At 41.4% G+C, this 26,357-nt stretch overlaps 1 protein-coding gene across 1 annotated transcript in view; it reads left to right on the top strand.

The window, feature by feature from the left end:
* Positions 1-26,357, top strand: part of LOC105427815 (uncharacterized) — a 306,009-nt gene that overhangs the window by 90,819 nt on the left and 188,833 nt on the right. The window contains exon 3 of the mRNA XM_011639750.2: positions 17,011-17,100. Within this exon, the coding sequence (XP_011638052.1) occupies positions 17,011-17,100 (90 nt within the window). The remainder of the gene's footprint in view (positions 1-17,010; positions 17,101-26,357) is intronic.

Below are 26,357 nucleotides of genomic sequence, written 5' to 3'. Positions count from 1 at the left end.
TTATTTAGTTTATATTATTATTATAGTGTGTATGATAGAAATTTTTAATTGATTAATTAATTACAATTTTAATCAGAAATTATTGAGTTATTCGATAGGGAATAATCTGATGAGCTGTTTAAAGTCTTACGGACGGTATTAGGAAGGAACGTGATGTGAGAATGAATAAACAACGGCGACAACGTGCTGCATATCGATGGAGCAGCGGCACTTTCTCGATATCAATATGTCAATGCTTTGAATAATGAGAATGATTCAGACGGTCATAAAATATTCCGATACGTCTCGGAATCACAATCTTTTTAAGCTTAATTATTTAAACTATCGATTTATAAATTACAATCTAAATTTTGATTAACCGTATCTCTTCGTAATAATCTGAATATCCCCTGAATGTCCTCTTGTCGTCACGTGCTTCTGAATTTTCCCAACAAATTTCTCGCGTTTCTCGCATGCCGCTAATGGCAGCATCCTGAGAAATTCCTTAACGTGCCTAAAGATACCCGGCACGTCTGTCGCCCATCCAAGTTGTCCGAGCCGTCATACGATTAAATCGCGCCGTAACTGCATTCTTTGTCGCGCGTTATTGTGCATCATGGTCGCGCCAGGCGTGCGCATTAAACCGGGACGTGTATTTAAAAGCGCACGAAATGGCACGGCTATCATTGTGCGTAATTACATGCGGAGACGTCAGCGTACATATGTGAACGACCGGCGGATTCCTGCGATTCCGGTGTCTGGTTTCTTCGCATACCGCGCGAAATGTTAATCATTTTCCGAGGTGTGGTCGGCTCGAACAATCGAAAATTAATATCCCTGTCCGCGAGGCAATTATATAAGACGGTGACCAAAATGATAATTAATCTTGACGGAGGCGCGTTGCGAGAAAAGTCGAGAATCCGTTAGATCGGACGGAACAAAGTCGCGATTGACTTCTATAATAAGCTTGCTTACCGTCGCTCGTTATCATGCGTAAGCGTACTTGAGTCTGCAGTTGGAATTTTTAAACTTTTATTTATAAAGTGTGTAGAAATATGGACGGTTTAATCGCAGAAATATATATGTTCTTCAATGAGAAAAATACAAAACCGGTGGAATCTTTAAACTTTTATTTATAAAGTGTGTGGAAATATAAGCGTTTTAATCGCAAAAGTATATGTTCTTCGAGATGAAAAGAATACAAAACCGGTTTTTTTATCTCGGAAAAAAATTTAAAGAAAAATCTTATTATTATTTTATATTGAAGATTATGAGGGAAAGTTGGCGTTGTGGCGATGAAAATACTAATTTACTCCTGCAGAATAAGTATTTTGCTACGTTTTTCTGCGATCGCAAAAATGATAGTATCGCCCGCCTATGTGGTTTTGTTCGTCGGTTCATTGATAATGTTAATGCGACGCATTATCTATGATGAGAGAAATGCCGTCCGCGTAATCGAACGCGAAGATAATGACGTGGAAAATTCGAGATAAATGACTACGAGCTACGGCCTCTTGTCTACATTATAGGTCCGCGCGTCGTAGAAGATTGAAGATTGGCGATCACGCGACGTGCGGTGTGGAAATTTACATGACACGGAAATTTGCATGAGGCGTAAACATTGTCAAGTCATTTTTGTAATTTTATAGGTAATCGCAAAGACACGGTCAACGAAGGTCCAGTCGGAAAATGCAACGTATTCTGTATACAAACTAAACCTTCTTTTTATTAGGTTATTTTTTGTCAGGAGTAAAAAAAAAATATGTTTTCTTTTATAGAAGAAAAGCGCGAAACAGTTAAAAATTGTCATGTGATTTCTTTGGCAATTGAAAACGGTCCAATAAATATTATAAAACGGATCGCAGGAGTGCAAAAGTAATAGAGTAGCAAAGGCTAATCGGGGCTGTGGGAACGCACGGGTGGGGCGATTACGGAGCCCTGCACGTCCATACGATTTTTCTTCGCGTAGCATTGCGCAAGAGCCATAAAGTCATAAGGAAGACGGTGCGCTAGCTCGCACCGATTTCATCGGTCGTCGTATTTCAGTCAGCTTTAAAACAGTCGTAAAACAGCGTCGCATTGCCGCGCCGCGCTTGAATGCCGCACGCCTATGCGATGCGGTGCGATGCGTGCCCTTTCGCAATTAACATACCCGTTTGTCATCTTTCGGCCATCGTGCGATCCCGGCGAATGCACGTCATCAGTCTCCCCGATTGTATCAATTTGTCATGCGTCGGCAAGAATAATTAGAGTCCGTTCTCTTTGATACTCCCCTCCGCTTGATCTAATGATCCGTATTAATGGCGCCCGCACGCGCACGACATTTTTCACAGTGCAAATTTGTCCGTCGAGATCGATGAGATCGCGCAATGCTCTTTTTGCGTAATACCTTTACAGGCATTTACCTTGTCAAATATAATTTTAAATTGTTTGTAATCAATTTAATAATAATCTTGTCTTTTTCCTCTTATGATTATTATAAAGATAAGATGATAAAAATACAAGAAATATCACATTTTGCTTTTCTCCTTATAAATAGTAATAATTATATGTAGATTAATCCATATGTGTTTTAAATTCATATTATTTTTATTGGTCATAATGACTAACAATTTTTAAATTCTTTTAATTGAATGACTATCGTCGCAATTCAAGTAATTAAGATATCTTACAAGGATAACTTTTTCCTTTTATTTATGTAATGAATTATAAAACATTTGGTGTATTCAAAGATTAGAACATGCGAGGGATATGTTCGATACAATTCACAAAAACAAATTCTTCCAATCAGATCAGACAACTGTAGAAATTCACGTACGTTACGCAACGCGTGCATCTCGTGAGATTTATACCAGCGGAGATACAGATCTTTATCTTCGCTCTTCCAATCGTCGTCCACTCTAGGAAGATTTAACGTCGCCACGGAAGACAAGTCACTCGGGCGATAGTCCTATTTCTCGCCGTTGCGCACGCCGCATCTCGATGAGCCGCGTCCCGCTTTGGCATGCGCGGTTCCAGCGAGTAATTAAATTGATTGAACGCTCGCGGCTCTCTCCTCTCTCTCATTCGCCGCCAGGATCACGTAGGACTTTGCACATCGAGCACATGCGGGCAGAGAAGACACAAAAGGCCCGGTCGGCGTAACGTCGCCCATTGCCGATGCTGATGAGTCCCCTTCGTTATCCGGTGACCCGTAAATCTGCGGAACCGCATCTGACCACGCGGTTTTCCGCCTTTTCAGACTTCACCGCTCTTCCATTCCTCCGCTCTCGATCACTCCCCCCTCCCCCCCCCCTCCCTCCCCTCCCGCTTCTCGCCCTTTTCTCGCCGGTGGACGCGCGGCCCGGTTAGCTCACAATAGAGAATATCGTTTTATTGCGATCCTGGAATTGCGCTCCTCTCTCACTATGCGCTCGTAAAATCAGGGAGGGACGATTGCGCCCGCTCGTAACAGAGAGAACTGATTACGGGCCGAGTTTAACGTATTGGAGGCGCAAACGCGGAGTCGGCAACTGTCGCTGTAAGCGGCGTCATCAAGCCGCATTCATCGAAAGCGTATGTTTCCTTTGACGGCTTCGGAACTCCTACGACGCTTGTATATAGAAAATTCATTATTAAATTCATTATTTATTTCTAGATAAATATTAATTATTATTTTTGTAGAGTTTAATTGATAAATATTTTGTCTTCAGCAATTTTTTTATGATACTAATATCACATGGCACTTAAAATCAGAAGTATTGATTTAATACACATAATGTTGATTTTTCGAACTTTATTCTCATAATGTAAACATGATTTATAAGTTTTATTTTTTGCAATGGAACCTGTAAAGAGTCACATAAATATCTAAATATAATTTTTACGTAAAATTTAATTTTTATTAATGTGAAAAGTATAAGATTTAGTGAAACGGTTTTTTTTTTTATCGAATATGAGTGTGAGATTCATCGTCTTTTTGTATAAATCTCCAGAGTTTCTAGTTTTTCCAAGAATTTAACATTTCTTTTTGGCATTAATTATGAAATGGGAGATTCACGATAATTTTCGTGGGTGCACGAAACACATAAAATTTTATGCAGTTTGTTAATAGTGACCGACCCATCACTTTGCGGCTATAAACGACGTTGAATCGTGATGGCAAGGCGCATTTTCAGACGCAAATTTTCGGTATTAAAGGCAATAACGCCCACGTTTTCTCTTCCGTGCGTTTTCGATAACTCGAGATAAAGGTTGAGATTGTTAAATCATTGAAAAATGAAGAGAGAAATCATCGTTTCTTTTTTCACTTTTCTGGGAAAGCGAGATCTCGAGCCACTCGATATTTTCAAACAATTCGTTCGCAATTATTTCTGCGAAGGCAGCCTACGATTTGGTTTTGCACTGAAAATTTTAAGAGTAAACTTTGCTTTCTCTCTCTTCCTATTTCTTTGTCTTCTTCGTGAATTTTCCCCGGAAGTACAGAGGACGAGGCTGCACTAATTAACCTCTTTCGGACGAGTCACGAGTCGTATAACGCACAACGTTCGCAATTATACGACGTCTGCAATTATACACCGCAGTCAGATTGCATACGTTAGAATACGTATTATCACTCTGATTTATTGAACGATGAAACGGAATTTTAATATATGGATATTAATGCGCGACCTATGCATGCATTCGCATCGTCGCATATGAAACTTACACCGCGCATAATGTACAGACCCGCGAAACCTGTTATCGATCGAAGCATGTAGAGAATGAATTATGCTTCTGAAAATGTGAAGGCTTCGAATAATATTACACGATTAGACCATCAATTTTTTAACGAGAACTCGAAGGCCGCAATATCGAAACTTTCATGATGAACCAATGACTTCTTTATGACTTTATATAAATATGCATTTCTCTTAACTAGCATTTTTTATTTTTTATATATTGTAAGCTCTAAGCAAATAATAAATAAAAGTTATTTATAAGACAGTAATTATCATATCTAAATAATTATTAAATAGAGGTATAATTAACAAACGTACGTGTCGTCTCCAGGATTTGTAATTCACATCTTTTCAATTTAAAATTTCGAATTGCGTAGAAATCAACTTATGATTCCTTAACAACGTACTACGACAATTACGTTTTGTCAGAGTTGCTCCAAGAAGAGAGACGGTAGCGGTTTCTGAAAAAGAGGCGGGCGTTATTTTCGCCGGAGCAACGTGACGGGCACGAGGAAACGCGTTTGCGTGCTCGCGCGAGACGACAGCGTCGTCTCAATATATTTGCCGTGAGTCCCCATCGGTCGGCGACGGTTAAGGCCAGGGTAATTGCATTGTACGCGCTTGTCCTTTCAAACGCCAATCACCAGCGACAAAACGTTCGTCGTGCCGTCGCGCCGCGGCGAATCGCGCTCGTAGCCGGACGGCGCCGGTCGTCGTCGGCCGCCGCTTTTAAGCTTCTCGATCTCGCCGGCAGCGTGCGATTCCTCACGTTACATCCTCGGTTCACGTCCATCGAAAGCTTGATTCCGTACGTCGTACGCATAATTGTTTTCGATCGAGTTTACAGTGCCAAGTTGAGAAATTAGAAATATATGTTCTGAGAAAAATATGAAAATCAATCATTCATGAGATATTCAAGAAATAATATCGTTAACAATTTTGCAAATATTAATAATATAAAATCTTATTTTATAATAACGCCATATAGGCAAACTGCAGGTTGCGCATGAAAAATTAAAATAAATTGAATTGAAAGTATGTCATTTTTAGCTGATGAGAATTATTTAAAACATTTTTAGTCGAAGAAATTTCTCTTATAATCAAACAGAAATATTGCAATATTTAAAGTGGAGTAGCTATTAATCGTCGCTAAAACTTTCAGCGTGTTTTTCCTCGGGCCTTTTGTCTTTGATCGTTTGTCCGAGTAATAGAGCTTCTCGTGATGTATAATCGTCTTCAACAATCGATATTGCTCGGTTATGGTAGGCAGAGAGAAAGAGACACACGACTACCATAAGAAGTTCACGTGGGCGGCGAGTAAGTCGCACGTTATTTAAGTACTTAGATCGGCACTGTTATTGTCCTAGGTGCTAATAGATCTAATAGATAGACCGGCTTCCACTTCCTAACGTTAATAAATCATTCAGGGACTTCCACCTGGCTGCCTGCTGCCTCTTCCGAGATGAGGCTTCGACGCATTCAAAATGCATCTGATGCGACTCGCGAGATACATATTCTTCGGCACATATTAAATGCATTTTGTACGATCAATAGATAATCTTTTAAATGATTGTTTAATCGCGATTTGTATTCATAAGCAATTATTTATAGCATTAACGATTACAGTCTTTTAACTCATATCTGCATTTTTTTCTTATGTTTTAGACATTTATATTGTATTAATAATATATTTTTATTATTATATTCAGATGTAATTTTTTTTGTTACTTTTTTAGTGACTTGTTTCTTATGTTTTCTGAAAACGAATTTATTGATTATCATTTCTCTAGGAATTGTTCGAACTGGTCCGGCGCTTTCACTATCGGTACGGCCGGGCCAGTTCCGTGTGAAATAAATAATTCAATAAATTTTTCAAAGAGAAGCACGGGGCATCGCTAGCGATGAATAGTTGTAAGTTCGTTTCCTCCTTTCGACGCGCGGAGAAAGTCATTGTTTGTGGATTCAACCAAGTCGAAGTAAACGTCTCGCGGTTCGCAGACAGTATATCGTAGTGCCTTTGTCAGGCTAAGAGACATTGTTGCGCCGAAGAGGTGGGTGTGCGTCGCTTTATGTGGCCATGTAATGGCGAAAACTCCATCGTGTGCTGCTTGGTACTGAAAAGAGTACGTAGGTACTCGTTCGGAGCCCATAATTACACCGGGCAAAAATTAAGTTGAAGATCAACGGAGAATGATCATAAAGTTCAAATGTGAGCGACAGACTCGAACGCGAATCTTCGAACGAGTACATTGCGGTGATTTCTTATCAACTCTTGTCATAAATCATTCTAAATCATATAGTCTATCATTTAAAGTAGCATTGTTATTATTAAAATCAGTTTCAGTTTGTTTTTTAAAGAAATTTTAGGTAGCTGAAACTTTAGGTAGCGTAACGTGTTTAATATTTTTAATTATTTATCATCAAAATAATCATAGCATTCACATATACATTAGGACATAAGTGTATGCTTGTCACTATTATAATATTTTATAAAAAATATTGAAAGATCGAGGGTTTATAAAATAATAGTTACGTACCATCGCAAACTTTTAAAAAAGTGTACATATAGATTCGTCGTAAATCCGACGGTATATACATCGAGTTCACCTTAGACCGGCTGGGGGTTAGCATTTATTACGCGACGCATTGCAAACGTCGTAATTATCGCGCTCGCTCGCGATCCCGACGATATACCGTCGGATTGTTTGCCATAATCGCGAGAGTGTGCGCCCATTAACGCTTCCAACAGCCGGCTATTTAAATTCTACGCGGCCGAAGCGCGCAAATGCGCTTTATATCCTCGCGCGCAATCACGCGCGCGACTCCGAAGCCGTTAAAATAAACGTAACGAGCATTTCGACCTTTACTAGCCTGACTAGCGCGCGCGTCTTGTACTCGGATATAAAAGCGGGCCGCCCAATGATCCGGTATATCATAGCGCTTAAACGTCGGCGGAGAACTCCGTCCTTGTGCGTGGCCTCCTCGTAAACGGGGTGTGTGTGTCACAATCCGCCTGTGTAGTCGCGCGGCATTTCTCGGCCGCGAGTACACGCGAGTACACGCGAGTACACGCTCATCCCGCGCATTATGCCACTCGTGAGATCACTTCCGCGCGATCTCGTCGCCTCCCTTGTAATTATTCGACGTTTCTCGCGCGGACCTGCGGAACAGGCGGAAAACGCCGCGCGATCGTAAAGATTTTATCCGCGCATATGCGATTCTCTTCGCCTCCTTCTCCGCCTCGCGGTTGCTCCACCCCGCAGAGCGGAGAAAATTATTCCCGCCGGCTGGGAAATGCTGACGAATGATTTTACGACTGATCGAGCGCTCGCGCACGATTAATTTCGAGACTTTAAACGCGTCATTTTTGTTGCTCTGATGTTCAATTGGGATGTGACTTTGCGCGGATGGACCATCCGATTGGAGATGGAATGTAGTTGTAATATTTGAGAAAATTAACATTTTGCCTTTAGCTGTCGCGCGCTTATCTCATGATCAAATCTCTTTGCTCGTCTCGTTAATTCGATCGTGCTATGTCGATTGGCATTTCCGGAGAAATCAAAAGGAGAAAGCCACATTGCTGACTTCGGCAGAGCGCATCACCGATGGCGAGGACGACGCGGCGAGATCGAGCTGCTATCCGTTCGTATTTAACGATGCGATCGGTCGATCAATATCGTAATTTGCTTGGATGTTATTCCGAACATGTTCCATGTATCCATCGATGTTCATATATTCGCATATCGAGTCTGACATTTTGTGTGCCATTTCACTTAGTTCCTATGATTCGCAACTGCATTTTCTTGAGATTTTGCGCGTCAAAAAATATATTCAAAAGAGAGAGAAAGAAATGCATTATGTAAGGGAGAGCATTTTCATCCCGGGGAAAAGTCTAGTGTAGTTGTTTCACAATTTCGCGAACACGTGCCGTCGCTCTCATCTATTTTACGTAACCGTCTAATTTTGTATATGTAACAGCATTTGCTCGCACGTACGTGCGGTCTAGGCGTCATTTTCGACGTCTAGATTCTTCGCGAATACGCGCGGCTTTTTCTCTCGCCGACGGAAGGTCCGGCGTGAAACTTTCACCGTGGCATTGGTAAGAAAAGCGAAGTGCGTCGCGGGGAAAATTGCGGTGTCTTGTATTCGACAGGTTTATGCGCTTGCCTTTTATAATGCACGACGATCCTCATTTCCGCGCGTTCGCGAAAGAGCGGATTGCCCTCTTTGTCTCGGCCGTTTTTTTTTTATTCATCGTTAAACAGAAGTGCATTCGCATAACGAGAGGAAGACATAATCGTTCGATAAAGGCTCCAATTAGCGTCGCAGTTGTACCGGATGGCCCATATGTGTGTTATCCTCGTACGAGGAGAACCGGCCTATCTCTCAAATTTTCTGATGCATTCGTGACTCGGGTACCGAGTGCCGCGAATGCGATAGTGTCCGTTTGCGCCAGACGAAAATACCGCTGTTCTACCGACTCTCTCATCGTGAAAATTAACGAGCCCATCAAACGTTCGTCGTTTGATTCTTGCTCGGAATATAAATAGCAGCTGGGAAAAGAAACCGAAGTTCTCGAAGTGAGAGCTCGTGTGCTCGGCATTAACTTCACGATCACTTGTAACCTCGCAACTTTGCTCGACTTTAAAAGAAATCAGATGTTTAAATTCTTTTTTTTTTTTTTTATCGAATACCCGTTTTATCGGAATATTGCCGTTGGTGTTTTCGAAATGTTCCGATATTTTTTTTTTTTTAGCGTCGTCGCTTGAATTTGAATCCGGCAGAAAGTCGCGTTACGAGAGAGGCGTAGGGATCGCAACGCGAATTCGCAGGCCGCAGTTATTTTAACGAATGTAATTATCTGGCTGATTCCGGGGCCGATCCCGGCCGATTATAACTAAACGAAACGATTGGCCGCGCCCGCACAGTCGGGGGCAGCGCTGGCGGCTTCTCGGCCCCCGCCTCGCCCAGCGTGATCGTATCGCGGGCCTACTATTAGTCCGATGATATATGTCATCATTATGTGAGCCTTATTGCGTTAACCACATCTTTATGATTTATACGGTAGGTCCTGGCTCACTTCCGTCCCTCTCTCGACCTTTTTTCCCTTCACCTGACTGCGAATCGCCTCGCAGTCGTTCCGTTTGATATAACGCGCCATTGCGATATCACAATATTTGCAACATCGCTCAAGGAACCTATAATTGGACTCTTTTTAATCCTCGCAATTCTGAACGCCTATGAGCGATCTATATGTGTAATAGTGAATTAACGCAGTATATCTTGCGTTATATTTTTTTTATAAATATATGATATAGAGATTTTTGTCACTCATTCATTAGTTCTTTAACGCTTCAATTCTCCTTTTGAAATACAATAATGTATTACAAAAAAATAGATAATTACACATTAAATTTATAATAAAAAAAAATTTTTTTTAAATCTGAGAAAATATTAAAAAGCTTTGTATTAAATTTTTAGGACGAATATATCTTTTTATATTTGCAAGATGATGATCTCTGTAGAAATAGATATCAAATTTTGGCTAATCTTATTTAAACTCGTGAAATGTTTCAAAGATAAAAATTAGAAAACAAAGATTCGACGGCTACGGTCATGCGACTTGCCAACTTAGAAACCGAACTTGGGCACTGTATGGAGAACGTGCAAGCAGATAGCGGTAGTGTTCGTCTAGTAACATCGAAGATATTGGTATAATATGTAGATCTAAACGTGTACGTGGATCGGTAGTAATGCCCTCGTAAATCACCAGAGCTCCATTGTTTCTCTTTATTGAATGACTCGGCGCACGGTAGCCCCCTTCGCATTCCACATTTCTGTTTTGATATTACCCGCGGTACCCGGATATAAATCTTGTCGTTGCCCCAACCGCCCCGCTGGGAAACTTCTTGCATCGATACTTATAAATCGCGGCCCGACACCGTACCGCCGTTTGGAAGCAGGTGCGAGGTGCGGCTAACGTTAGATGGCTCGCACATACATTTTCTATTTCGCATAATTTACGTGGTTCAATTCTTGCACGCCGCTTCTTTTTCGCCCGTGTTTCTTTTTCTCATCGTGTCTCTGCTTTTAGCGAATCGTATTGTTTTATGTCTTTTCCGTATAAGGGAATGTACCAAAATTATTCTTTATCAATTTATATTAGCAAGTTTATTTGGAATCAAGAAAATAACTAAAAAAACAAAATTAAATTTGATATTATATGGAAAATATGGAAGTATGGAAGAAAAAAAATTTGATCATGTTTATTTAGTAGAGAGATTGTTTCCTGGAAAATGGACAATTACGCAGTACACTTATTACCGATCGTAGAAACCTTTATGAAAAATATGGGGTGGCACATCACCGTGTAAAATACCTATGTCCTATGTGTGTATGTACAAGGGGTAATTAAACGAAGACCATTAGCGTCCCGTATTCGACTTTATGTACTCGAGCGCGAAGAAACGGTATTCACCTTAAGACGGCGCTTATGACTCATAACTGTTAATTTCGCAACATCCGAGACGTATTTTAATGTGATTTTAATGTAATTATGTGTTTACACTCGGCGAATACAGGCAATTTGGCGCACAATCGGACTCGCGACCGACTTTCTAACTTGCAATATAATTGCAGTAGCGCGCGGCAAGTGCGGTTGTACAATTAATATTATGAATGTTCCGCCAAAAAGCGACGGTGCAGAAATTATGATTGTCACACCGGACACGTACAGCTCCACGATTTCTAAATAATTCTAAAGATAAACGGATAAGAGCTTGCTTTAATTATATGCATTGTAACTTGTAACATTATATTAAAAAGATATTGCGGTGATAAAAAATTAGCAAAAAAAAAAAAAAAAAAACACGTTACGCAATCCAACGCGATCTAACGCGAAATGCTAAATATTTGCTGAACTGATGTGATTTATCTTTCGTGGCGAATTATGCAATTAACTTTTCTTGATTCGGCTAATACAATCCGACTTGCCTTTTCAATCGTAAACAAGTTACAACCGCAGTAAATATAGGCGCGACGTTGCAAGCGTGGTTGAACGCGATTAATTTTATGAATTTATAATGCGCCAATGTCTGTTACGTTATGTAAGGCCTTATCCGAACTACCGAGTGCGAAGCGGCGCGAGACTGAACTCGCTCACACGCGCGTAATTTTCGCGCTCCGCTCGATAATTTCATACATTATTTCAGGTGCCCTTCCCGTCCGTTTCGTCCAGCTCGCGCGAAAACCGTAATCGAGCAGATGGTAGAGGTGGAGAGATATCTTTCTTCTTACCGCGTTGCAAATCACTTTCATAGTCCCGCTTTTATGACCGAAAGTTATAATTTACGGTGCGCCCGATTGGCGTAACTCATACACGCGCTGCGCGCGCGAAAGACGCGATTACGCGACGATGGTTGGAACACTTTTACCAGAATGCTCGAACTTTCGAAGCCCTAATCTATTAACGACCCGCGAGCGACGGGTGCGGCGCGAACGCGATGTGCGTGTGCGATGCGTGACTTCCCAAGTAGAAAACAAATCAGAAAGTAGCCAGAAACTGTTCAAGAATTCTGGTTACTAGCCAGTATCTGGCCACTTTGACTGGTTAGATGTTGATTAGTTTGGGCGACATCTGTTTGGTTAGTAATTGGATAGTAAATTTCGACAGTTTTTAGTCAGTTATTAACCAGTTTCTGGCCTTTTTCCGGCCAATTTTTAGCCAATTATTAATTAGTTTCTGAATAATTAATTCTCGATTAGTTTTTAATTTTCTATAGAAATTAAGTTAATATTGTAAATAATATTTACTGACCAACTTAATCTGGTTGGTTTCCGACTAGTTATTAACTAGAAAATACTAGTCAGAATATTTCTAGTGAGTAACCAGTTTTTTTTATATGTCTTTCTATTTGGGTCGTTTTCAAGTGCGAGATGTAAGACCGATAATACACGATCTGGAGGGAGACTTGTACACATAAAAAATTAAATGAGAATTGCTTTTCCTCTTCTGTCTCCGATGATTCTTAAGCGGAATTTAATTTGCAGTTGATCACCGATCCGAACGTTGATCGTATTTGTATTTGCGCAAACGTATTTGGTTTCATCTTGAATTATTGCTTTTATCTGCTGAATAATTCTTTATCTATCGCCCCGTATTACGTTTGGCGTTACGTTTGCTGTTGCGATTTGTTTATCCATCCCGTAAGTTAATTATGAATCTTTTACCGTCGCGAAGTGGAGAATTTTGCAGAAGCGCGACGGGAATCGCGACGGGCGAGCTTCGTCGCGGTGAATATTTCAGAGTCGATTTTAGGCGTGGGCGATGTGGATTCGTGCCACGAAATCATAAATACGTCCGAAAGAGCCCGTACCTTTTAATATAAATAAAACCGTCGTTTATTCTAGGGGTTGGTCATATAAATTGAACTCTGAAGCGCGATAAATTGAATCCTACGCAACGAATGGTTTGCGAGGGAAATCTTTTAATTTTATTAATCGACGTGCGCATAAAATAATAAACTTAATAAATAAATAGCAATACAAATTTTTATATGTTTCACATTGACACTTTTGTGATGATGTAACGCATAAAAAATTAAGAGAAATAAAATATTTCTAAGCAAAAGTTCTCTATGAACCTTTCATTTAAATTCAAATGAGGTGCGCGGGAAAATCTTATTTAAGCTGAAATCTTTTTCCCATTCAAGTTTATATAAGGTATGGGTATAATTTAGAGTAATGTGTCTTTTCTAATAAGATTTTCAAGATTAGGTTTATATATCATCAGCAAGATATATGGCTTAGGCGTAACGTTTCCGTCGTTACCTGTCTTAAATAAAGTAACACAGAAATGCACGTTTCGCGTGCACGGACGCGCGGGCCCTTGAGAATGCATTTAGCTCGCGTCCATTTTCGGTGGAGAACTGCGGAACTGGCTCCGCTCACGTTTCTATCAGCGAGTTTATACGCGGCGCCCACGCGAATCCAAATAACGACATTGTAATACGAGCGACGTGCCGCAGTAAGTAGCATGTCGGATCTCATATTAAACTACATACCGAGGATCGTCGCACCGTATCGGGAAACGTGAACCGTTTCTGCGCGTTCCCGTAACCATTTATGCGGAAGCGCAAATCGTCGACGTTCCCGCGAACTTTCGTTCTCGATGAGGCTGGACTAAAGGGTGCGTTTTTTTTTTTTTCGCGCTATGCTCGTGAACACGTTGAACACGTTCGGCGTGTGTCCAAAGGCGCCGCCGATTTCAATTTCTGTAACGACGCAATCTCGCGGCATTACGGAAAATAGGAGAAATCCGGCGAAAGTAAACGTAACGCGTCACAACATGCGCAACTCGCGCACCCGTTGTAATAATGCAATATGTAATAATAAGGAGACGATAATGACGCATCGCGCGTTTTGCAGGCGTGCTTGCGGTGGCCGAATGATATAACGTACGCAATCCATTTTCGCTCCTTTAGCTACGCTTGTAAATCACGTAGCTCTAACTTCGCGAAAGAAGAAACGAGTTAATTTGGCTGCAAAAACGATATCTCATAAATTCAGCATGATTGTATGCACGATTATATTAAAAACAAAAAATGATTTATTTACTCAAAGGCATGTTGTACAAGAATTTCATACAAGCTGTGTATTATGTATGTTAGAGGCGAAATTATCATTGAAAAAATACATACTACTTTTTCATGTACAATTTTCAAGTTAATCAAAAAAACACAGCGAAATTGCATAAATTGATATCGCTTATGATAAACCCAAATAGAAAACTAGAAAATTAGAAACTAATCAGACTGGCCAAGAATTCTGGTTACTAATCAGTTTCTAGTGAGTAACCAGTTTTTTTTAATACATTTTTCTATTTGGGTACAGATATTAAAATTAAATAATAGAAACAATAACAGCAATAGTAATAATGACATCTCTATAGAAGAAAAAATAGGAAGGAAGATTTTTTTTTTAAATCGGGAATCTTTTTCAGAAGAACACTGTAGAAGACAATGAGAGATATTAATCTTTATTATAAAAAGCATCGCGTATTTTGATCTTAGCTGAGAAAATATTAGGTCCTCCTGGATCGTACCGTATGAAAAAGCAGCCAATTAACGTGCCAAGGCGTTGCGCAAGCCGCGGTCGAAGACGTAAAACTACGCGATCACGGTGTTCCCACCGTCGATCACCTCGCTCGAATCTGTATCTCGTGATTGTTTCATTGTCGCATTGAATTGACGCGGGTGGTCTCGCCTTTCTCGCGAGAGCGAGCGGTGCGGCCGAGGCGCATAATGCATCGTCGCCTTCGCTCGTCGCGGGTGTCGTCGCGGTTTGTCGTACATACGGTTGAGATGGCAAGAAACGATGACGTAATTTCTCGCCGCTGCTTCTAACTCTCCCTCCCCCGCCCCTCCCCCTCTCCCGTGCTCTTTCCTCGTGCATGTCGCGAGCTGAGCCATAATTATTTTAACGTTTTAATAACCGCTCTCGCGTGTGTGCCGCTTCGTCAAAAGACGCCTTGACGTAAATACAACGAAACACCGTAGCGAATTGTGTCAACCAGGATTGCGCCAAGTACCTTATGTATCGCAACTTGTATATATACACAATAAACTAACAATCTACGATTTGAATTAATTTTATCGCTTTTTCGTCTTAATCCATTCGTATTTATCTTGATTTGATTCGCCTCTAATTACTCGATTGACATATTTATAGCGATATATTTATCAATGTAATAATGTAAAACATAATTTAAAATCATTATGTTCATAATGATCTTTGAAACCTGCGCTAAGTTTAACATAATTTTCCACGTTTGAATTCAGTTTAATACAACAGAATGTTAATCGAAATTAAACCAATTGAACAGAGTTTTAGAACGGATATTGTCAAATTGGTACAGTGAGAATTTACGTTGTTACCACGGGCATGTGATTTTAATTATTTCGATGCACTCTGTGTGGTAGGCCCGAGGGGAGGAGAAGGAAGGGCTCTCTCAGAATTTCTCTTCGTTTTGTTCCGAGTGACTCGCATAATTGATCCATTAGCGTTGTCCTGCCATTTCGTGCCGCAAGGCTTTAATCGTGTCGCAGAACACTAGTCTAAATTGTATATTGCTGCACTGATTTACATTTCTATGCGTGGGAAAAGAGATATTGTTGCAGGTATTGTAAAATTTTTTTATATCTTCTACGTGCGCATTTTCTCTATTGTTTTTAAATTGATACAAAAATAATGTTTTATTATAATGATTTTGTTGTCTAAATAAATTTTTATTCTTTTTTACTTTTAGATATCTGTAAAATACAAAATATAAGTTTAATTTGTAATAATTGTAATCTTGATATTTTGCTTACAATTATTTACAATTTCAAAATATATAATAGCGCCTGCCACTCATCTTTATATTAATACTAATAAATGGCGTTCCGCAAAGAAGTAAGAGGTATTTTATCACGCATTTATCGTGAAAAACGATTATTAATTTGACAATTGATTTACATCCTGCAATATATTTACCGTTAATAACCCTCATGTTGTGGCACCTGGTGTACAGCTTCCATTCAAGGAGGTCGAAATTAAAGGTAGGGCGGATTAACGGGTCTTGATTATCCATCGCGATACTCGGATGTAATTGCAACACACACAGGTTCGATTTGTGGTGCATCGATTGAAACGCGAGCGAAAGCACGCGTAAATTTGCGGTTGCTATGCTTCATTCATTCGAAACATATTGAAACGATGAATTCTGTGTCTTCACATTCGCTCGTATCATTGTATCATATTTATTTAAAGGAACGTATACAGCAATTTTCAGCGGCGTTATTTTGTTATGTGATATGATGATTCTGAAAACATTCTGAAAAAAGATCAAACGCGATATGGAATTTTATATGGAATTTTATATTTTATATAACGCGATATGAATTTTTTTAGCTCGGTCCTTAAACTAATGAATTAAACGGTTCTTGTAAATTTTTATTTAAATATAATTCTTTTTTTAACCGTAACTCTTATCAGTCGGACGATAAGAGACTTATTTTTAGTATTACGTTTGGTGGCATGTGAAATAAAGCAGCTGCAGCGTGACTTTTTCATATGATTCGTACACGCGCGCTTAAGTCTACTCACGCTGTGACGCGACTATTCTGCTCTCACCCTCTTCGGTCCTTCTTTCTCCCTCTCGCTAATTTTCTGCGAAGAGCAATTTCGTTTCCAAGACGGCCATTACGATTGCTATAATAGTGCTCATCAGACTGCGCCGCCTATCACCTTTACCTTCATCTTGTCTAATTACAGGTCGCGTTTATTGTTTCAGGAGGAGAGCGAGCTCTCGAGCAAGCGGTGGGCCAGTGCGCCCCGCCGCCCGGACAGCCCCTGCGTCCTGGGGGCACCGACGTCTAGGGAGGTAAGTCAAATTCGAATTTATCCCGAATATATCCAATTCCAATGTTCACGAGACAAATTAGATACATATATCTTTTAGAGGACGACTGAAACAGAAATGCTTGATTTTTTTTCTCCTATTTGTTCCATTTTATTTTATTTTATTTTATTATGTTATTGTTTTATTCTTTTTTCAAATCACTCACTGCAAAGTCAAATATCTGGCGTATGTATTTAAGAAAAGATTATCAGTTACTAGTCTAGGTCCGATCAAAAATTATATAGAAGGTTATATACAGATAGTTTTCGCAGATTTGTTAGTATTGCGGAGATGTAAATCTGGTCGAGACCAAGGTACTCAGATTTGAAACATCCTGACGAAGATTGATTAAATATTTTTTTCCCGATACATGTCACGCTGTATCGGGCAAATATAGGAGAGGAGATAGACACTTCGCGTACAGTTATCCACGAGAATACGTCATTCTCGCGCGATCAGGTGTCGTTGCTCTTAACGGACATTAAAATTTCCGCGCGATTATTCATGCCGATAAAATCTCGCCTCGGTCGGACGGTGCACGTATAATAACGAGCGCTTCGTCGCTTCGAGCGCTTCGTGAAGCACATCGCGGATCGTCGTTGATGCCGGTCATACGACTTATTCACGAATACATGGCGCCACCCACAGGCTCTCTATGATGGGTGTGACTCGTCTTGGCATTCGCGATGCACGTTACGCTGCATGAGGGAACAGGAACGTGTGTTGCCGTCGCTTTCGCAAGTACGCTTGTAGGTGTTCGTTCCCCTTTAACGCTCTAACGACGCAAGTGCGGTGACTCGCGCAAATGCGCAAATCTTCCGGCGACAAAAGAGAATCCTGCGATTTGATTCGTCTTCGAATCTGGCTACTGTTACTCGAAAATATTCACAGATGATATTTCTGTATATTTCCGTAATTTCGGAAAGAAAAAAAGAGTGCGTGATTATTTGAGTAATTTATGACAATGAATTCTCGATTCGTAAAATCTTTTGTATTAGGAAATGAAATATTAGAAAATGAAATACGACCACATGCAGTTTTAATACAATATTAGATAAAAACGGAATGGTTTAGGGTGATTTAATAGCTTCTGCTCGGAATTTTATATATTTATATCGCTTAAAATGTTTATTGAATCGAACAATTTTTTATCTCTTAGAACTCATATCTTTTAAATATAACACAAAATTATTTAAATACATACTGATATTATTTAAATATATAACTGATTAATAATTGGCTAGGAATTGATTAATACAAAATTGATTAATAACTGACTAAAAATTGGCCGGAAAAAGGTCAGAAACTGATTAATAACTGACTAAAAATTGACGAAATTTACTATATAGTTATTAACTAAACTAGAGACGTTGCCCAAACTGATCAGAATCTAACCAGTCATACTGGCCAGATACTGGTTAGTAACCAGAATTCTTGGCCAGTTTCTGACTAGTTTCTGATTTGTTTTCTACTTGGGTTCGTCAGTGAATTTATGTACAATTTCAATTTCCCGGGTATTAGCGACCGCGATATGGTTTCGACTCCATTTTCAACTACCGCAAGCAGTCATGGAGTTCGTCGTTAGGGTAGCGTAAGTACGTACGCGCTGCCGCTCCATGAAGCAATACGCCAGTCGTGGTAATAAAACGCTCTCTCGCTCGTGTCCGTGACATGAAATATCGTGGATCCTTTCACGAAATGAAAATAGAGAATCGCCGCACGCTCTGGGGAATGTATTCAAGATTTCCAGTCGCATTTCACGAGCGATCCAGTTGTTATGTGGTGGCTACGGGAGACGGCAATTGAAGGACACGGTCGACGAACATCATTCGTCGCGTTAAGCCATAGACTTTAAATCGATGCCTCGGAGTCGCGCAAGCGGTTGCAGTAATTTTATTCAATGATTTTAGATACATAAAACTTTATCGCCTTGAGTTATAAATTGTCGATGTATTTTTTAATTTGTTACACATGAATATTATTATATTGAACTCTTGGATGACTCTTCTTTGTACTTTTGTTAATGTATAAAAAATGGAAGAGTTATTAATAGAAGTCAATGTAACGAGCGTATGAGGAAAGGAGAGAAAATTTTAATTCCTCGCCTCAGGCTGCGCAAATGTCCGAAGCCGATCTCGCGACGCGTACCATCTGTTACGACAGTATTTCCGGTGTCGATGCGCCTCGCGGCTGGCACGCGTCAAATCATGCGCGAGCAACGTGAAATCACAATTTGACGGCGCGTTTTTGCAAGTCCGGTCGCGATTGGTCACGGAATCGTGCCGTACTTTAGAAATCATTTACGAGCACAATTACTCGTTAACGATAATGTCAACACGTCGCACTTCGTATCTCTTAATTTCGTGCAACAATTTGTGCAATAAAAGGGAAAAAAAAATATTTTACATTCTAACTCTATTCGTCCAGGAAATGGTGAATTGGACTCTCGCTCGTGTCTATCCCCGGGGAACATCGCGCGACGTTTGCCGGCCGATGCCTCTTTCGCGAGGAGCGAAGGGGAGGGGGCGGGAAAACGAGGGGGAGAGAGGATGGCACATTAGGATGCATTCGCTGGATGCATTCGCGCGCCGGCATCGGTTGCATCGGGTACGGTTCAATTCCGTTACGCGGACGTAAGCCGCGGGCTTCCCACGCCAATTAAACATGACTCATTAACGGGCGGGAGAGCAGTCGCGGTAGCTCGGGATCGATGCCTGGCCGGGGGAGTCGGCGGGCGCAGCCGGAGAGAGCCCTTCCTATAACTCTCCGTCGCTGGTGCAATCGGAACTAATCTCGACCGTCCTTCTCTTCCATCGGTTGCGCTCGCAATATTACGGCGCGGGTAAATCGGGTAACCGTGCGAGAACGGCGTATGTACTCGGCCATGTCGTGTCGCGCCACCGCTGTAATATTTATAGTCGCGGGCCAAGCTCTTGCATGCGATCGTTCCACGAATCCCTTCAGACTCGTATCCGTACCTGCACAGAGCGCGAGATCATTCTGACATTTTTAATCCGCTCCACGCTCTATTGGAAATATGTCTCATAAGAAAATAGCCTCTCGATAGAAAAATATTTGGGAAAAACTGGTTACTGGCTAATTTTTATTATTTGGATTTATTAGACAGTGACTATCCGACTGGTCAGAACATTTTATTTAGTGAAAAATATATCTCAATTTCGTTGGTAATTATTGGTCAGAAAATAGCAGTCAGAAAAATCTAAAATCTCTTTACTTAAGCAATTAGCTTATAGCAATTAGTTAATATTTACTGACGAGCTTAATCTGGTTAGTTTCTAGCTAATTGTTAGACAAAAAATACTGGTCAGAATATTCTTAATTTTATTGGCCAAAAACTAACTAGCATTTACTGACCAGTATATCTGGCGAATTTTTGACTAATTATTAACGAAAAAAATGCTAGTCAAAATATTCCGAGTTTTACTGATCAGAAACTGGCTAGCATTTACTGATTAGTTTGATTTGGCTAGTTTCTGGGTAGTTTCTGGTTAGTTGCTGACCAGTATTATCCGACAAAAATTTTCTGATCAATTATTGGATAGTTATTGTCCAGTAAATTTAAAGAATAAAAACTAGCCAGTTTCTAGTGAGTAACCAGTTTTTCTTATATATTTTTCTACTTGACCTGGAACCTGACCAATATTTTCGGACCAATAACTATTCAGGAATTAATCAGATAAAACTGGTTAATAAATGTTAGCTATTTTCTGACCAGTGAAACTCTGAATATCCTGTTAATTACAACACGATAAGTTTATTATATCTGCATTTATCACAATTTTCATATCGAGAAATGTAACTTGTAAAAATATTACTTTATTTAACATTTAATTCTCATTTTTAGGCGATTGATAATGTTTGCGTTACGGAATTTCAATATGATTCAATATGATTTTTACGGGAACGTCGAGAGGAAGAAAATCTAATATTGACTTGGTTATAAAATTAAATAGTATGAATTGATATGAATTGATATAAATAAATTATACTACCGTGAATTCGATAGCGCGGATGTTTTAAAGCGACGCGAACGCTGTGGCTGTTTAACCGTCAATGGTGAATGAAACGTCTATTTAATCGGCGAATAAAAGCGCATGGTTTTTCCGTGAAATCGATAGTCATCGCCGTTGGGCATCCTCGTTGCTTTGGCTATTCCCTGTCAACTGCAACAAAGTAACGGGACGCGCACCACTAACAATGCCTTTACTGCTATTCTCCTCTGGCATGCGCGCGGGTTAGCATTAAGACCTGCTTCATGCGAGTAGACTTTTATCAGATAGCGCAATGCGAAACGACACAATAGATCTTAAATTATTTTCGATCGGGCGATTATACGTTGATTAATGCGGCCGCCCGATAATCGCGAATTGTTTGTCACAGAGTTTGATAGGCGCGGTTGTATCTCCGCCGCGCGAAGTAAAAGTATTTACCCCGAACTAAATAGTAATTGATGCAATAACGCTTTATTATGTTGCAGAATGGAATATAGAATTATGTCTATATAGAGCCTCAAGATCTCCGAGATCTTGCGATTAAATCAAGAGCTCGGGCTTCCTGTAATCACTTAGAAAATGATCGATTGTTTATAAGTATCCGTTAGTATATCTACATTACACAATATAATATTTCAAAAGAATTATGTTTAATTAACATAAATTTTTTTTAGAGAAAGACATTAAATACGTATTTGAAGTTGGTTATGAAAAAAATTCACTATATCTTAATATTACATTCAGTATAAATTAATTAATTAAATGTCAAAAGTTGAAAGAATATAAAGCTTATATTATGTATGTCATGTAAAACAGAGCAAGGAATCTTTGTCTAAAATTCGCAGTTATTCAGACAGAGAATCGAATTAAGTAGGCGCGACGTTTATGGCAACTAGACACATCGTGTATCACTCCCGCCTCGTTTCCTATGTTTATCGAAGAAGAAAATTCCGCGACCTGTGAAACGGGCCTAACGGATCTGATATTCTTCCCACAGCAGCCGCGACGTTCCGCGAGAACTTGGAGGAGATGCGCGAGAAGAAGACTCGACGGTTGGCCGACCGGCCGCGACGAGGGTGGAGGAAGACTCCGGAGGGGGATAAATTATTGCCCGTGCATTCGGCGATCGCTTCCGATAGTCGTGGATTCCTTCGTGAGTCTCGTGCTCGTCGCCTGCCTTTGGCAGCCGTGGAATCCTCCGTCGTTCCACGTCGCGGCTCTCTTCCCTTTTTCTCATCGTCCTCATCGTCGTCGTCGTCGTCGTCTTCGTCGTCGTCGCTGCTGGCGAAGTTGGCGGCGGCGATGCAGAAGAGACCGCGGGGGTGCCCGTTAAAGGTAAACCTTGAAAGGCGAACCTTCGGCAAGAGAGCTTCGAACTGACGGCGCGGCGAGATCGGACTTGATTCGAAGGAGTCTTCTCGCGGGATAATAGCGCGGATAGCCGCGAAAGTTACGAGTCGTCGGACGGCTAATGTTGGCGTCTATCACTCAGAGCGGCGCTAATGGCATCAGCGGGTTCCTAATGGCGAGACCTCGTGGTCCCGTCCAAGTCTGATCTCCGACGCATCTGTGTTTCTTGGTAACAGAAGTTATCCGGTATCGCGTTTCACGGTGAGCCTTATTTATGGACGTTTGGCGTCATTTATAACGACGATTCTTGATAATTAGATAAAAGCAACGTTCGCTAAAAAATTAATTCTCCTCCCCATCGTAACGGCGTGCAATTTAAACTCTACGTAAGAGAAACTCACCGGTGAGAGTTTATAAGTAATCCACATCCTGCGGAGCTAAAGGATCTCTCAAAAATTCGATCAATTTTTACTCGTAGGGAGCACGCTACCAACGCTATAATTTTATCTCTCGCGAACGAGCTCTTATCTGAGGCTCATTATCTGTAATAATAGTTTTTCCATTTTATGGAAATTTGAAATGCCACCTGCTCGTCGCAGCGCGCGCACGTGCACGTTTTCGCGCGCGCGAGGTAATCGAAGTTACGGACTTTGCATCGCGTTTGACCTACTTGTAACGTTGTTGCATCGATGAATCTCGTGGCTCACTGAAACTGGGACGCTCGGAAGTAGGATTAGCCATAGTCATCGTCTCGTTGTCGTCGTCGTCGTCGTCGTCGTCGTCGTCGTCGTCGTCGTCGTCGTCATCGTAGTCGTTGTTGTCGTCGACGGTTCGCGTGCCGGGTTCGAGATTTATGACACCTCGCGCCGGCTGGCGACCGTGCGATTTCTCATTGTTAGGAACCCGGAATCTCTGCACCCACATTATCTGTCCGATTTCTAATTTCCGATTTCACATGGCCGGACCCGGCGATGTGGGTAACTAGGCAAATGGCGATCCGCACGGGACAACATCGTCACGCTTATCGATTATCTATCGATCATCGTTCCACCGTCGTTTGGTTATCGTACCATCGCTGCGTACGTTCCTCACGGAATTGAAATGAGCGATCCACGACTCCGTTCAGCCGATGATCCTCGTGGGCGAGAAGAAACGGCGGGAAAAGAGCTGCGTTTGAGGCCGAACGTGGGCAGGTCCGAAGTCCGACTCCGACTCTCTCGATGGACATCGTTGGGACGCTTTCAGAGACGCCGCTGAAGTCTTTCTTCTCTTGACAAAAGAGAATGTCGTCATCGGACGTTTCCTACGGGCGTGTGTCCCGTGGCGTAGCGACACGTTTCCAATTCATTAGAGATATCTCGAGCGGCGCGCCGCAAAGAGACGCGGAAAGGCGCGCCGTTGCATTTGAATACCGATGCAACAGAAACTACCAGGTAGCTTTCATCTAGGCTGCTTCGAATTAGAAAATTCTCGACTACGTGAAACGAATGTGAAGCGAAAGAGAGAAGGGGGAGAGAGTGAAATAGAGAAAGGGAGGGAGAAAAAAATTTAACACGAGAAAAGTGACATTAGATTCGAGAAATGTTGCGAATGTAAAAGTTGGTTGAACAATACAATTGTCTGTACGAGTGATTGTTCGAGAATCTCATTTGGCGAATCATGCTCTTATGTTAAATTGATCATAAAGTGACATAATATTTAACGCAAAAGGAAATAAAACTTATTATTTATACTCGATTATTTATTTATTTTTTTTTTTTTTTTAGTAAAATTGGAAAATGTGAATATTATCAGAAATTTATTACTCGTCATTTTTTCATTACTCGTCAATTCCGTATGACAAATTTAGAGGCAATCGACAGGAATTTTTAAGGGAATGAATTTGAATCCCGTCTATAAAGATGTTTCGCCGTGAAGAAGACGGGCTGGCACGAGTCTGACGTTTCGTAGGTTACAGTGGACACTCCCGGATCTCTTTCTCTCCGTCTCTCCTCTATCCGTAGAGAGATGTCGTCACCGCGCTGATTCGCTCCTTCAGCCGCGTGCTCTTCTCCGAATTACGTAACTCCGTGCGGTAGGCACGTGTGTGAGTGAGCACGTGCGTGTGCGCGCCTTTTACGTGGCGCGTACAGGCGGGGTACCGCGCCTTCGTCACGAAGAACGAATAAACGCGGATGGACAGAGCGCGGCGCGGCGCGGCGCGGCGCGGCGCGGCGTGTTCTAAATCGACGGACTTGGTCGGTGCATTACGTCGGTGCATAACCGTCGGTATAACCCGTGCATCTGCCGGCCGGCCATTCAGGCCTTTGTCTCCCGCTAACGTGGGCGTTACGGAATATCTATTGTCGGTGCGCGCATCCACGCTCGAGGGGGGAAGGCGTGTGCATCGTGCGCGCATATGCACGCTCGTGCGGCGGACGATCTTGCGGCTTTGCGTCGCCGTCGTAACGGGAACGGCGGCGCGGTGCGTGCGAAACGTTATGCAAAACTGCATTGCGCAATTTGCCCGCGCCGGGCTGCGCTTCACAAATCGACCCGTTTCGATTCGATCGCCTATTCCGCGAGTAGGCAGACAGCTCGGCGATTCTTTAAACTCGTCGCTTCTCCGAGCCTGACAGTTCCTGATATACGCCGAGTCTTGGCGCGAGCTTTCGAATAGAATTGGCAATGCCAATTCCTCCGCTCGTCATGAGAAAACAATGTCTTTGTAACAAATGAATTTTTTTTACTCCGTATATGTTACGTGTATATGATATAATTTTAAATTAATATTTTTACAAAATTTATGGGATTTTTAAAAGGCAAACGTTTGACTCCTGTTAAGAAACTAGGATTGTTTTTCCCTTCCAATTTGCACGGAAACGAAGGATGAATGAAACTGTAAAGTGAGAGTTTACGATAGAATTTATTATGCGAGATCACAATCATTCCTTTGGCGTTTTGGAAACAAATTTTATTACATGTAGTTTAACGTCGTCACTTTTTCGAGTGGATGGAATTGTACGTGATACTACATGCGCGGTATGTAGCTCTCGGAAGAGATGTATGAGGATCCAGCGTGGCCGCACGATGTTAGATCGTTCGCGGATCAAAGGGGAGTGCACTTAACCAGCTGCATTATTTGCAGCCTAAGGATGACTGCAATGATAAATGCGTGCGCGGAGAAAGAAGACCGGGTAGAAATCTTTTGACGCGCTGTGCTTTAGTACGTACGTGACGCACTGGAATGTATCAGAATACATGAATACCTATTTAAGCGAAACGTTGATTGTAAAGAATACGCAGTGCAAACGGGATTTTAATGTACGGTAGCAACCGTACGTCTTTTCAATTTGCGCCGGGAATGCGTTTCGTGCCGTTGCTTACTCGTCATCCGTCACGCAGTTTTATTGCGATTTCCAAAGTACATCTCATTTTAATAAAAATTCGAAGCGTTTTTTCCTAGTGTCAAAAAATATTCAAGTCTCATCGCAACGTAAATTTTAACGTAATACACGCATTTCATGCATATCAAGCAATCGTTTCTATCAATTTATCAATTTTTTTGTATCTTTTTAATTTAAAAAGATTTGGTAATCTAATTATTTTTCGTAGTCCGCTTTTGATCGAGGTAAGAAATAAAAGCACGCAGAGGGTAAATCTCGAGATCAGGCACGATTCGGGAGCGTGGATATGATCACGGCGACACGATCGTGTTCTTCCGAGAAGCGCGGTCGTGTCGCTTAACGAAATACGGCTTTGCTCGGAGGAGCATGCCCGCGGCACGTTTTCGCCAATGGCATTTTAATCGAGGAACTCGAAACTGATGGCTCTCCTCCTTCACGTGTCCCCCCCCCCCTCTCTCTCTCTCTCTCTCTCTCTCTCTCTCTCTCTCCC

Source organism: Pogonomyrmex barbatus, unplaced genomic scaffold, assembly GCF_055798465.1.
Source record: "Pogonomyrmex barbatus isolate J1 unplaced genomic scaffold, ASM5579846v1 scaffold17, whole genome shotgun sequence".
Lineage (NCBI taxonomy): Eukaryota > Metazoa > Arthropoda > Insecta > Hymenoptera > Formicidae > Pogonomyrmex > Pogonomyrmex barbatus.
This window is presented reverse-complemented; position numbering and strand designations above follow the sequence as displayed.